The sequence below is a fragment of the Aquarana catesbeiana genome, linkage group LG09, assembly GCF_042186555.1.
Source record: "Aquarana catesbeiana isolate 2022-GZ linkage group LG09, ASM4218655v1, whole genome shotgun sequence".
Taxonomy (NCBI): domain Eukaryota; kingdom Metazoa; phylum Chordata; class Amphibia; order Anura; family Ranidae; genus Aquarana; species Aquarana catesbeiana.
The window spans coordinates 305373413-305388873 of NC_133332.1; the positions used below are offsets into that span (position 1 = coordinate 305373413).

At 45.7% G+C, this 15461-nt stretch overlaps 1 protein-coding gene across 1 annotated transcript in view; it reads left to right on the top strand.

Moving 5' to 3' along the window:
* Positions 1–2949: 2949 nt before the first annotated feature.
* The window catches only part of LOC141107309 (ficolin-2-like), a 64482-nt gene continuing 51970 nt past the window's right edge, over positions 2950–15461 (top strand). Inside the window, exon 1 of the mRNA XM_073598000.1 lies at positions 2950–3099. Within this exon, the coding sequence (XP_073454101.1) occupies positions 3088–3099 (12 nt within the window). The 5' untranslated portion in view covers positions 2950–3087. The remainder of the gene's footprint in view (positions 3100–15461) is intronic.

Sequence of the window (15461 nt, forward strand, 5' to 3'; positions counted from 1 at the left end):
TAGTGCTGGGCACAGGACTGCACAACACACAGAGCGCTGGGCACAGGATTGCATAGTACACAGAGCGCTGGGCACAGGACTGTACAACACACAGAGCGCTGGGCACAGGAATGCACAACACACAGAACGCTGGGCACAGGACTGCACAACATACAGAGTGCTGGGCACAGGACTGCACAACACACAGAGCGCTGGGCACAGGACTGCACAACATACAGAGTGCTGGGCACAGGACTGCATAACACAGAGCGCTGGGCACAGGACTGCGTAATACACAGAGCGCTGGGCACAGGACTGCATAACACACGGGCGATGGGCACAGGACTGCATAACACACACAGAGGGCTGGGCACAGGACTGTACAACATACAGAGTGCTGGGCACAGGACTGCACAACACACAGAACGCTGGGCACAGGACTGCACAACACACAGAGCGCTGGGCACAGGACTGCATAGTACACAGAGCGCTGGGCACAGGACTGCACGACACACATAGTGCTGGGCACAGGACTGCACAACACACAGAGTGCTGGGCACAGGATTGCATAACACATAGAGCGCTAAGCACAGGATTGCATAGTACACAGAGCGCTGGGCACAGGACTGCACAACACACAGAGCGCTGGGCACAGGACTGCACAACACACAGAGCGCTGGGCACAGGACTGCATAGTACACAGAGCGCTGGGCACAGGACTGCACGACACACACATAGTGCTGGGCACAGGACTGCACAACACACAGAGCGCTGGGCACAGGATTGCATAGTACACAGAGCGCTGGGCACAGGACTGTACAACACACAGAGCGCTGGGCACAGGAATGCACAACACACAACGCTGGGCACAGGACTGCACAACATACAGAGTGCTGGGCACAGGACTGCACAACACACAGAGCGCTGGGCACAGGACTGCACAACATACAGAGTGCTGGGCACAGGACTGCATAACACAGAGCGCTGGGCACAGGACTGCATAATACACAGAGCGCTGGGCACAGGACTGCATAACACACGGGCGATGGGCACAGGACTGCATAACACACACAGAGGGCTGGGCACAGGACTGTACAACATACAGAGTGCTGGGCACAGGACTGCACAACACACAGAACGCTGGGCACAGGACTGCACAACACACAGAGCGCTGGGCACAGGACTGCATAGTACACAGAGCGCTGGGCACAGGACTGCACGACACACATAGTGCTGGGCACAGGACTGCACAACAAACAGAGTGCTGGGCACAGGATTGCATAACACACAGAGCGCTGGGCACAGGATTGCATAGTACACAGAGCGCTGGGCACAGGACTGCACAACACACAGAGCGCTGGGCACAGGACTGCACAACACACAGAGCGCTGGGCACAGGACTGCATAACACAGAGCGCTGGGCACAGGGCTGCATAGTACACAGAGCGCTGGGCACAGGACTGCATAACACACAGGCGATGGGCACAGGACTGCATAACACACACAGAGCGCTGGGCACAGGACTGCATAACACAGAGCGCTGGCCACAGGACTGCATAATACACAGAGCGCTGGGCACAGGACTGCATAACACACGGGCGCTGGGCACAGGACTGCATAAAACACAGAGCGCTGGGCACAGGACTGCATAACACAGAGCGCTGGGCACAGGACTTTATAACACACACAGAGCGCTGGGCACCGGACTGCATAACGCAGAGCACTGGGCACAGGACTGCATAATACAAAGAGCGCTGGGCACAGGACTGCATAACACACGGGCGCTGGGCACAGGACTGCATAACACACAGAGCGCTGGGCACAGGACTGCATAGTACACAGAGTGCTGGGCACAGGACTGCATAACACACAGAGTGCTGGACACAGGACTGCACAACACACAGAGCGCTGGGCATAGGACTGCATAACACACAGAACGCTGGGCACAGGACTGGATAATACACAGAGCGCTGGGCACAGGACTGCATAACACACTGTTAGGGAAATAATTCACCATCTCAGACCGTCCTCAGGCATCAAGGTAATATTTATTGCATATGCAAGAGAAATGAATAGCATTACATCTTCATGCTGTCATCGTCATTTCTAAGGAAAATACTGTGGTACATGTCTTTTTTATAAGCCCTGGACACCCCCCTTTCCTGTCTTAAAACATGCCCAGTCTCATGTATTTTCAACTTTATTCTGGACGTAACAGGAAAGGTGGAAGTGTCTGTTACAGACTGTTATCTTCATCTAACAATGGTTACAGGATACTGACTTGAAAACTCCCCAAGCCAACACAAAAATACAGGATACATTCAGAAAACTGCATATCCAAGCATATTATATTGCTGACTCCATTTTATTACTAGTTCTAGCTCAATCCTAGATTCATAGCTTATTTCTAGGCCATGATAAACAAAATGGCGTCTTTCATAACTGACATTTAAAGTATAATTTCTCTAACATCTCCCCCCTTTTATACTAATAATGTCAATAATTCAAATATCCAGGTTTTTAATTTTACCAGGTATTATCATTTAGACAGATAAGTCCTTAGAGAGAGTTGTAAATTCATCATCAGGTTCCGAGTATAGTTCCGTGTCGCTCTGGAGGAGCATAGTTTTTGTTAAAGATGTGTCAATCAGTCTTTGAAGAATTCCCCTAATACAGGGAATGCAGCAACATCCACACAATGTAAGAACTGCGGCTGCCATGACAATAGAGATAAGCAAACTTTTTGCAAGATCACCCCATTTACCAAACCATTTTTCAAAGAGTCTCGTCAGGGGGTTCTCTACACCAGAGTTCTCAGCTAATTCTTCGGATAGCATTTGTAGGCCTTGTAAGGCTTTGGTGATACTTCCATCAGGTGCCGTATTGTTTGGAATAAAAGTGCAGCAGAAGGTGCCGAACATTTTGCATACCCCGCCCCTTTCTGCCAGCAACATATCCAACGCTATACGGTTCTGCCACGCTGTCAAAGAGGTGGCGTCCAATTGTGCTGCTATGCCTTTGATAGCATCTCTGGTGTAATTTACAAACCTCTGCTAATTGTAGTAGATCTAGTTTATCCAGTCGACGTTCTTGTTGGGCTGGACCCATATGAAGAGTGAGGTGAGTCCTGCTGTTATTTGATTCTGCGCTTTAATTCCATCTGGAACTCCTCGTGGAACAGCTATTTCGTCTATATACACTCGGTTGTCAAATGATCCTTGTGGTGTTTCTCGCTTAATTCCTTTAAAAAAAAGTATTTACCTGGTAGTTTCATTGATTTATCACTCATAGGAACTATATAAAAGGGAAGCAACAATCGTGTAAGGGCACAACTACCCTCCCATCTAGGTGGCAGGTGGCCTTAGTCTCTTATCTCCACATAAACACCAAACATCAGCCAATTGCTGTTTTTGTTCCTGAAACCATTTTAGTTCATACTTAATGTCCGTAGTACGGGTTGTAATTACACAATATTCAGGGGATAGGGTGCCAACATTTGTACCATTACTGTCATTGTTAGAGAAACAAGTAAAATTTCCTGGTAATGCTTGTACTGATGGGGGTATACTTTGCATTTTAGTCTTAGGGTAACTCTTTTTCTCATTTACACATTCTGACCCAGTAATATTTTATGAAAACATTCTTATTATACAAGTCAAGTCTATTTCCTCTTCAGGGAGAGGAATGGTGGCTAGTTGTGGAATATAATAAGGTTTACCATACAACATTTCATACGGTGTTAGTCCTTTAGCAGTAGGGGTAATTCTTATACTCAACAATGCCATTGGCAAACACTAAACCCATTTATTTTTCCCTGTTTCCTTCAACAATTTTCTTAGTTTACTCTTTAAGGTACCATTGTGTCTCTCCACTGTGCCCACAGATTGTGGGTGGTAGACACAGTGGTTTTTTTAGGTCAATATTGTACCATTTACCAATTTGTTGTATTGTTCGGTTTACAAAATGGGAGCCATTGTCACTGTAAATCACAGAGGGGATCCCATGAAATGGAATCACCTCTTTAATAAGTACTTTGGCTACTGACTGCCCATTTGGGTGTCATAGGAAAAGCTTCCGCCCACTTTATAAACAACAATAATCATAAAATCCATGCATATCGTGTGAAAGGGATAAGTGGGTTGTGGGAAATGACCTCTTAAGGGTCTTAGGGCACCTTGAGCATGGTATCTGTTACAAAGCGGACATGTGAGGCAAAAATCTCTAGAGTCATTCGTAAACCCATATGTTGTGAACACCTTATTGATCACCTGCACCATCCCTCCTTTTGAGATATGGGCTTGCCCATGGCTCAATAACGCAGCATATCTAAACAGTGATGTAGGTAAGATGGGTTTACCTTCTGTACTTGTGTCTATACCATTGACCAGCATTGTCCCTTTAGATAACCACTTTTGTTTTTCACCTGCCGGTGATGTTTTCTGCATTTCTGATAACTATGTTTTATCAATAGCTTTCCGTACCTCACCATTTTCTTGGGGACCTGTATAGTATATGTGTGTTTTTTTGCGGTCCTGTAGCAGCTTCCCTTGCGGTCTTTGTCTGTTAGTGCATTCCCTAGAGTAATTGTATCTGTTCCCTTTCTGTGTGCTGTACATTTACAAATAGCCACTTGTGTTGGTTTCTGTACATTTTCTAGAAGGGCAAGGATAAGATCTCTATGTGAGATTGGTTTACCTGTGGACGTAATCATACCCCTATTTTTCCATTGCTGGGCAAATATGTGTATAGTAGAAAAAGTGTATTGGCTGTCTGTATAAATATTTATTTTCTTCCCTTCCCCTAGACTACAGGCCCTGGATAGGGCAATCATTTCAGCTTGTTGTGTAGAGTAGGAACTGGGAAGGGGTCTGGCTTCAATGACCTGGTCATGCGTTACTATAGCGTATGCCTTTGATTTACCCCTTTATCGTCCTTTTTACAAGACCCATCAACACAAAAGGTAATGTCAGCATCTAGAAAGGGAACATCAGTGAGATCCTTCCTTACAATCTACAGTCTGATTAAAGGTTTTACTGTAATTAGGAAGACTAAGCATAAAGGAATCCACAATGAGGTGCTTTACCTTAGTAAATGCATCCTCTGCTTGCACATTCCACTGAATGGAATCTTTTGCAGCCATTAGTGAACCATAGATGAGATCAGAAAGAGGCGCCACCTCCATAGCATAATTTGCTATCCATGCTCTACAGACATTTGCCATGCCAAGAAATGACATCATTTATTTTTTGGTATGTGATTTGGGGACTTGAAGGACGGCCTCTTTTCGGATCTCATGCAAAAGTCTACCTTCTTGAGATAAAATGTAACCCAGGTATTTCACCTTTTCTTTCCACAGTTGTAATTAGTCTTTGCTGACCTTTTGACCTTGGTCTGCGAGGAAATGCATCAGAGCCATGGTAATTTTACATACATTACTACCAGAATGTCATCCACATACAAGAGAATTTAACTCACACTGGGAGGTACAAACCGAGACAAATTATTGGACATTCTTTGTGAGAAGGTAGTTGGACTTTCACAATATCCCTGGGATAACCTAGTGTATGTGTACCTCTTTTTTTTTTTTCCGTGTACATAAATGCAACCCAGAACTGACTGTCTTTGTGTAAGGGAATGGAAAAGAAGGATTACTGTTATCAATAACATAAAATACCTCGTTCTCTGGGTAGAGCTCGTTCAGGAGGACATGCATGTCTGGGACCACCGGGGCCCTCGGTAATACGGCCCTATTGACTGCCTGTAAATCCTGCACGAGTCTCCACCCATCTTTCTCTCCCTTATGCCTCCTATACCTCTGAATCCCTCTGGATTTTAGTTTCTCATCTGTCAGTTGGACCAAGTTCGTGATAAATTCTCCTAGCTCATGCCATGATACTTTGGAATTCTGGGTGACCGAAACACAAGGTACAGTATCACATAATCACACACATAGGTTGGACTTGATGGACTTGTGTCTTTTTTCAACCTCACCTACTATGTAACTATGTATCCTGCCTGTATATTTGCAGAATAGGCTGTGGTAGGAGACAAGTAGCCACGCTATTTCCCCTCTTATCACAGTACAGACATTTTAAGAGAACTTCAGTGTTAGTGAGACTCATTAACTGTTTCTCATAGGACTTATCAGGCCCAGAGGTCTTTCTGTAGTACATGGTGCAATAGAGGTTTGTCTGGACCTTATACCTCCTCACAGACTCTTTGTCAAATATTTCTGCCAGGGTTTTGGGTATATTTAATCCCTCAGTTTGCAAATTCCAGGCTGTACCAGTATCAGGGCTCATTATCCACGGCTGTGATTTGTTTTTCACACAGCCGATGGGCTCTGAGACCTCCCTCCACTGGTACGACAGAAATATCAAGAGCGTGCAACATGTCTCTACCCAACAAATTAACAGGACATTTAGTCAAAATGACAATTTTACACTGATCCTTTTTACCTGTCTGTGGATCTTCCACAGTAAGGCCTTCAGACATGACCTCCTGGTGCATCAACCCATTTTGCAGATTTTACATATACTACACCTTTTTCTTTACCTTTTTCATATCCAGCGGGTATATTAGGGTCCTACAAGCCCCAGTATCACAGAGAAATGTTAGCCATCTACCCTTCACAACCAAGATTATTTCTCACTTGACTTTTTTTTTTTATCCAAGATAAAGTTTTTAGTGAAAAACAAGTACATACAGTCCAAGAAATCCACAATTAAATTGTACATAGTAGCCTAGTCAGGCATAATACCATAGAAGAATCAGACTCATACAAAAGTATAAAGTACATCCCACTGTTAGAAAATAAGATAGGAATTGCTATCACTGTCTCCTACTCATGGAAGTTCCAACCCTCTATCTGTAACCATCCCGAGCTCAGAGCTCCAATCAGGGCTAATGCGGGGTGCACCATGCCTTCAGCCGTTATTAAAGCGCAGTAATCTATCCATGACCAGGTCCTCCGGAGCTAACCCAGGAGTGCCCAGCCATGGTTCCCATAGTTTTTCAAATTTTTTTGAACATCCCCTGTGTTGGTATATAATCTTCTCCATTCTCAATGTATGTCCTAGTGCGGTAATCCATTCCTTAACTGAGGGAGGGGTTTCAGATTTCCAGTGTACCATGATTAGCTTACGGGCTACAAAAAGGGCTCTAGATAAAGCTTCCCTGACGTGGTGTTCCCATTCTAGTTCATCTAGCACATTCAAAACGCAGTGCCTAGGGTCCAGCGGAATTGAGACCCCAAACACTGCGCCCAGCGCGTCCACCACCCCCTTCCAGTACACATGCAGTCTGGGACATCTCCATAGCATATGTATTAAATCTCCGTGATCTCTCTTACATCTAGTACAGGTTGGGGTGGAAAGAAGTCCCATATTGTGTAACCTATGGGGTGTATAATACGCTCTCAGAAGTGTATATAATTGCGTTAGTCTTTGCGTTACATTCAATGAACATATGGAAACTGACTGCAAGACCTCCTCCCATTGATCCTCATCTAAGGGTCCAACATCCAACTCCCATTTCCCCTTTACTGTCAGAGGATGCTTTAGAAGGTACTTGTGGAGCAGGGTGCTATAACTCTGGGAAATGAATCCTTTAGAGGTCTCCGCCCCCTTAAGCAAATCGACCACAGGGTTCGAGCTAATATGCCAATCAGAGGTTTTTGACTGTGCTTCAAATGCGTGTCTAAGTTGCATATAATAAAAAAGCATGGAGGACGGAAGACTATATAAGTCCCTTAAATTGTCAAATGAACGCAGTTTGCCCTCATTTATGATTTGTTTTAGGTAAAGAATGCCAAACCTCTTCCATCTTTCCGCATGTTGCAATTTAGCGAGTTCCGGGTAGGATTCATTTCCCCATATAGGACTATACTCGATAATACCTGTCGCCTCCTGAATGTATTTAGTTTTGTTCCATATTTTTTGTATGAGAGCATAAGTGGGGAAACATTTCTGATGCTTGCTAAAGGCCGCAGCCTCTAAAGCCGTGGGGATGGATTTACCCCCTATCGTGTGTAGCATTATATATTCTGAAGCGCTAGGGACCCTGGCCGTAGACTCCCCTTCCACGGCCATGGTGCCTATTAAATGTTGCATTTGCGAAGACAAGTAATAAAGCCATGGATTTGGCAATGCAAGTCCACCCTCATCTTTAGGGCGTTGTAAGTTTTCTAGTTTTATCCTTGGTGGGCGGTTCTTCCAGATCAATTCACGAAAAATGGCATTAATTATTCTAAATATCTTAAGTGGGATGACCACCGGTGAATTATGTAGTATGTATAGCAGTTGAGGCATTAGAATCATTTTAATTAGATTCACTTTGCCTGCAACCGACATACTCAAAGCATTCCAGGCTTTAACTCGTAGACGAAAACGAGCCAGTAGTGGGGAAATATTCAACTGACTATATTGCCTAATCTTAGGAGAAACATGTATCCCCAAGTATCTGAAGGAAGCGGACACAGGGATTCCCCCAACTTTCTCTTCATTTAATAGTCTTGCATCATCTATTGGCATTAGGGCAGACTTGGACCAGTTTATTTTAAGGCCTGAAAAATCCCCAAAGCGAACCACTGTTTCCATTGTGTTTTTTAGGGAGTGATCAGTATCACCCAAAAGAATCATAGTATCATCCGCATAGAGCATCACCTTCTCCTGTCTGTCACCATAGCAGAAGCCGGTGATCTCTCCGCAGTCTCTGATCCGTATTGCCAACGGCTCTATGGCTAGAGCAAACAGCAGGGGGGACAAAGGGCACCCCTGCCGCGTACCCCGCCCCAGAGCAAAAGGCAGTGACATTCTACCCGCCTCTCTAATTATTGCCTGAGGGCAATGATATAATAAACGCACCCAAGAGATATATATCTCTCCAAAACCAAATCTCCTCATTACCTCCCACAGGTATGGCCATTCCACACTGTCAAAGGCTTTCATTGCGTCAAGAGACAACAATGCCCTCTTACCTTTATTATCCGGTGGGGACTGCAAGTTAAGATATAGTCTCCTAAGGTTTATTGCTGTTGATTTGTTGGGCATAAATCCCGCCTGATCAGAGTGTATAATTGAGGCAACAGCCTTATTCAACCTGATAGCCAAAATCTTTGCCAATATTTTGATGTCTGTCTGCAATAGGGATATCGGTCTATATGAGGCCGGGTCTACGGGGTCTTTGCCTGGTTTTAGAATTAATACAATGTGGGCTCTAGACATGGAAGGTGGTAGGGCATTGTGTTTCCTAGCAGTAAGGAATACATTTAAGAGCTTGGGGAGCAATATCTCAGAGTAGGTTTTATAGATTTCCATAGGGATACCATCCCCTCCGGGGGCCTTACAGTTAGGGAATGTAGCCACTGCCTCCTGCATCTCATCAAGAGTCAGAGGGGCGTCTAATTCTTTCCTCTGGGAGTCCGTAAGCCGTGGAAACACAATGCCATCCAAGTAACCGGACAGCTCCTCGGAGCTATATCTGGAAGAGGAGCAGTATAGCTGCTCATAGAACTCTGCCAATGTCTGGAGCACCTGGTCTGGGGAGTGCACCAGACGACCGTCAGCCCTCCTTATGGACCCGATTGCCGGGGATCTCTTGTCGGAATTGGCTATTCTAGCTAAAAGGCGGCCGGTCGTTTCCCCTTCCTCAAAAAAGGCAGTCTTAGAAAAAAACCTCTTTTTGTTCGCCGAGGAGGTCAGCAGGTGCTCATAAGCTGATTGAGCCGACTGCCAAGCCTCCTTCGCGGAGTCAGTTGGGTCTTGGACATACTTTGCCTCCAGGGAGCAGGCATGGGATTCCAGTGTGTCCCGCAGCGCTTCAGAATGTTTCTTAATCTTGGTGACCTCATTACTAAGCATTTTCTTGAGGTGTATTTTGAAACCCTCCCATTCTGCAAGGGCAGACAATGAGCCCGGCTGACATGAAAAGAACTTTTTTATGTTGCCTTCTAAGTTCTCAGGGGAGGTAAAAAGCTGAAGCCAAAAGGCGTTAAATTTCCAGGGTACCTTAGGGAGTGTGGATTGGTGGGATACAATAAGGTTTATCACCAAATAGGAGTGATCAGATACACACCGAGGTTTGTACGAAATGTCTAGTACCGAGGAGAGCATAGCCGGGTTTCCCACTGCCAAATCTATTCTAGATAAGGAACCGTGTGATTTCGAAAAACAGGAGAACTGTTTAGCAGTGGGATTCCGGTGCCTCCACAAATCCAACCATCCCACCTCCTGTAGCAATCTAGCCAGCGGAGTTAGCCTATGAGGAGCTGGGGTGCTCGGGCCCGGGTGTTTATCCAGGGCCGGAACCAACCAGCTGTTGAAATCGCCCACCAGCAGTAACGGGAGATCCGGCTTCCCTCCATAAATTCCAGGAGGAGCCGGAGTACCCGAGCATTAAACGGGGGAGGGATGTACACACAAGCAAGAATACATTTCAGGATACCAATGCGACAATGCAAAAATACAAATCTACCCTCCTGATCTATTTTGGAATCAAATTCCTGATAGTCCAGGGAGCTGTGTATCACTACACTCACCCCCCGAGAAAAGGAGGTGTGAGCGGAGTGGTACGACCACCCAATCCACCTATATTTCACACAGCTTATAGAATCAGACGTTAAATGTGTTTCCTGTAGGCAAATAACCGCAGGATAGAACTTTTTCAGACATGAGAAAATCATAGTACGTTTCAGGGGGGAGTTCATGCCCCTAATGTTCCAGGAGATCACTGGTGAACCCGCCATAGCAAAAACACTGTTAATTGTGAGGGAGGGTTAGAGGGTGGCTTGCCTGCACAGAAACCACCCAAATCTTGTTGGAAGAGATTGCAGCAGGCTTGAGTGAAGTCAAAATAGCAGATGGTTAGTGGGAGTAAGATTCTTGGACTGCAGTAAAGAACAGGTTGCATGGAATAGCATAGCACAATGGTGCCAACAAACAGCAGTGCAACTGCACTAAGGTATTTCCTTTCGTGATTTGGTGCTCTCACTCCTGTGAGAGAGCAGGTAAAAATAAACAAAATAGGCATCCTGATGAGCCATGCCAACGGGGTAGGCCCATAGGGCCCAACAGGGCCTAGAAACAGACCAACTAATACTTCAGACATCTCAAGTCAAGTAAAGGGGGTTTCACAGTTCAGTTCCTTTCACTGAAGAAATATGGGATGATTCCCGGCACTTAGGTAACTTTGAAGAGGTCAGGTGAGTTGGTAGGTTATGGTAAAAAGGTGTAAGATCAAAGAAAAACCAAAGACAACATGGTAGTGACCTTGTGAAGAAAACAACAAAAAAGAGAGAGTGTGGCATCTCAAAGTGTGGACTGCGCTCTTACCATCTGGAAGTGTGTCCCGTTCAGTCACCTTCCGCCTCAGCGCGGTGGCGACGCAGTGCTTGTTCATTATGGTCCAACCAGGCGGCAGCCTCTCTGGCAGAGTCAAAGAATTGTGCATGTCCTTCCGCATTTACTCGGAGCCTCGCCGGGTATAGCATAGCGTATGGCAGTTGCAAAGCTCTTAGGCGCCTCTTCACATCGCTGAACTTAGCTCTATTTCTTTGCACCTCGGCCGAAAAGTCTGGATAGAAGGACACTCTTACGCCATTGAACTTCACTGCGGCCTGTTCTCTTGCGCAGCGTAACACTGCCTCTCTGTCACGGTAATGTAGCAGCCTGGCCAACATTGATCTGGGGGGAGCACCCTGTGGGGGAGGTCGCCCCGGTATTCTATGGGCCCTCTCCACTGTAAAAAATGGGGAAAAGGCTTCTCGGCCAAACAGTTCAACCAGCCAGCTTTCCACAAACGACGTGGGATCTCTACCCTCCGACTTCTCAGGGAGGCCGACTATACGGACGTTGTTTCTGCGCAAACGATTTTCCGTGTCTTCTGCTCTGTTATACGTATCTTGGGCCATGCGGTAAGCTGCCTTTGCTTCTCGCGCCACCGGGGGTAACTGATCCTCCGAATCGCTTACTCTGCTCTCAACTGCAGTTGCTCTCTCTCTAAGCTTTTGAAGGTCTTGTCTAAGTAGTGAGACCTCTTCCCTCAGGCCCCCAAACTGCTCCTTCATATCAGTGACTGTGGCCGTGCACACCTTTACAGCCTTCAAAATATCAGCCAGGGTGGGCTGCTCCAGGGACTCAGGTATCTCATCTGATGGTGGGGGGGAGGGAGGCTGACTAGTGTGCTCATGGAGCTGTTCAGGCATGTTGTCTGTATCAAGGCCCCAGTCAGCTTGTGAAAAAAGATCTGCAGCTTCCCCGTTACTTGTAGTCCCCCCCGCATCCTCCGGGATTTGTATTTTCTGTGTGTAGTATGTCATGTCTCTGTACTGCTCCTTACCCTGTCCTTTCAGCTGCTTCTTGCTAATATTATCCCTGGGCTTGTCCATCGTTCGCGGCGTGCGCTGTGCTTTGGCTGCTGCAGCGGCGGCGCCATCTTGCGATTTCGGTCCCGCCATCTCCAACGGGCCTCGGCGGGTCTTTGCTCTCGTGCAGAGAGCCGGTGGTGAGTCCGGATGGTAAGGGGTCTCGGTAGCCAGCTGGGGAGCCGAAAAAATCAGGATCAGGGGTGCCGGGAAAGGATCAATCTGAGGATCAGGCAGGAGCTGTGAGAAGTGCGTCCTCTCACATGCCGGTCTTGGCCACGCCCCTCTCACTTGACTTTAGCATGCAAACAAGTTTCAACAGCGTACACATCCAAAATTTCAGATTCTTTCTCATCATTTTCTTCTGTATCTCTCTCTCTGGAGACATACCAACATCTTCATGCTTCTTCCTCTCTGTTTGACCTACATTCTTTTGCCAAGTGACCTCTTTTACCTCACAGGAAACACTCCCCTCTCTTTTTTTTTTTTTTTCATAGTCCTAAATGCGGGGCCTTGTTCAGGTGTTTCCTATCCTTCTGTTCTCCTTCTCAATGACATACACATCACTACCTTCATCTACATAAACACTTTCCCTTTCTTTACTCTCTTTTTTGATTGGAAGTGCTGCTCAGCATGCCTCGCATACTCTATCAGCCCCTGAAGTCTGCAGAGCCTATGGTTGATCATGTGTTTGGTAACAAACTTGATATAGGGGCAAACAGCCCCTTCAAGATTGCATCCTTTAGCTGTTGCTCATATGGGCTATCGTTTACTTGATTTACTGGGACTTCTATTCCTGAGTGATTATTGAAAATCTCCCTCATCCTAACAATGAAACTGTCCACTGTTTCCTCTTCTCCCTGCACACACTGATTTATAATGGACCAGTCGGCTAGACGTATCCATCTATTCTCTATCCTTGCTATAAGAGCATTCCTCCTGTTTTCTAGTGCTGCATCATCACGAGGCAACACAACTCCCTGATTGTTTAATCCACTGCAATCTCCCACTACATGATGCCAGTCGGGACCCAGGATCTGTCTGGTGACCTGCTCTATTTCCCTCCCAATAAGATGATAGTTAGCAATCATTCCCATGATACCATCCCTGATTTAAGCTATGTTCACCTTGGGATGTGGTACCCCTTCAGTAGTTTTTTTAACATCCTCAGGGGTCCAGGGGCGATAGACCATCATAGTGTTGGGGACTACTATACCTCCTACATTTTGTCCTGCCCTAGGTCTGGGAACTTCAATTAGTGGAAATTCTTCCTCTCCACATTCTGTTTGTTCCCCAGCTGAGGGGGATATCAATTGGTTCACCAGGTCCCCGAAAAATTTTGTAACAGTTGCTGTAAAGGGGGTCCCTTGTGGACTCCTCTGGACAGCAAGAGTCATCCTGAGAGGGGTTTAGCTGCAGCCATAAGAGAATTGGTTGCATCTGCGGGTGACCCAGGTGACCACGGGGGAACAACAAACAGTGGAGAGTCAGGTTGCATTTGGTTTGTTACGTTTTGTTCAGTCAATACTTGCTGAACTAAACTTCAGAGGACGGTCATATTATTGTCCTCCTCTTTGTTCAAAAACATAGTCTTTTTATGGTTTTCTGAATTTAACCTATGGTTAGCCTCCTCAAGCCATTTTTTTTTTTTTTTTTTTGCCTGGGGAAGGCCTAATTTCTTCTGTTTTCTTATTTTTGTGCCGGCATCATTTTAAGCTTTCTACACAGTATTACACAACAATCCTTATTTAAAAATGCATCAAAATCATACTTTGTTTTCAAACATTTTAGGAAATGTCACATTCTCTTTGTCTAGACTACACATATACTTAACATCTTCATTCACACCAACAGATTTTCCATGGATCATACCTACTTTGTTTATCGTGCACACGGAGCTCTTTTTTTGTTAATGTCTTCTCACAATGACACAACACACGCACACAGTATCTTATCACTTGCAATCACTCACAGACTTTCTAGTCATGATATATCACTTCTAGATTACTGATCTTGTGTATTGCTAAAACACTGGTGTCTTAGGGAATTACAGAATTACGAGGAGACTGAATTCTCCCGACTGTTCTTTCATCGTTACTTCACTAACTTGTAGAGAACATTTACAGAATTACGAGGAGACTGAATTCTCCCGACTGTTCTTTCATCCTATCAAAACATTTAATATTTCAGTCATTGATCCAAGGGTATTTATGTGCCTGCTCAGGATTAATACAACATATGAGGCTGGCATGAACACTGCGGGTCCGCCAAATGTCCTCTGTTTGTTACCTGGAAATCTATCAGGCCACACCCTTGTATCAACGGAGGGGGGGGGGGGTTCTTTATCTGGAAGTATTTTTGATCCAAGGGTATTTATATGCCTGGAAAGCTATCAGGCCACACCCTTGCAACAACGGGGGGTTCTTTAGGTTTTGATCTAGGAGTATTTATGTGTCCCCAAGGGATTTTCTGCAGTTTACAAGGCTGTCTGGATCTAAGATCCAATCGACAAATTTCCTTTATCTGCACCCGGATATTAGTATGGGACGATACCCCTATATCAAATGACAATTAACCAGAAGAAACAAACAAGAACACACAAGAGAGAACACCCGCAGTGCTCGACTGCCGCCAGGTCGCCCTGAGCACGTCTTCCCAAAACGCGGGCTAGTCACTAGGTCTGCCCATCCAAGATGGCCACAGACGGATCTATACGGGGAATACGTGACCACTTATTTCCCCTCAACAAGAGTAAAGCAGATAGGACAGAAACAGATAAACATTCAATCAATCTCTATATTGTATGTATATATTCAAATCCCTTATTCATCAAATTCCTAATCAAGTCTAACACAAAAGGTTAATAATAAAATAAAAATAAAAATCTTACCTTGTCCCGAGAGCGGTCTCTTGTGCTAATCCGGTAAGTCGCTGCCCGGGAGGCACTAGTTCAGCGGACCGGCCTCTTTTTAACGTCTAATTTAAGACGGAGGACTTATGCCCCGTACACACGGTCGGACATTGATCGGACATTCCGACAACAAAATCCTAGGATTTTTTCCGACGGATGTTGGCTCAAACTTGTCTTGCATACACACGGTCACACAAAGTTGTCGGAAAA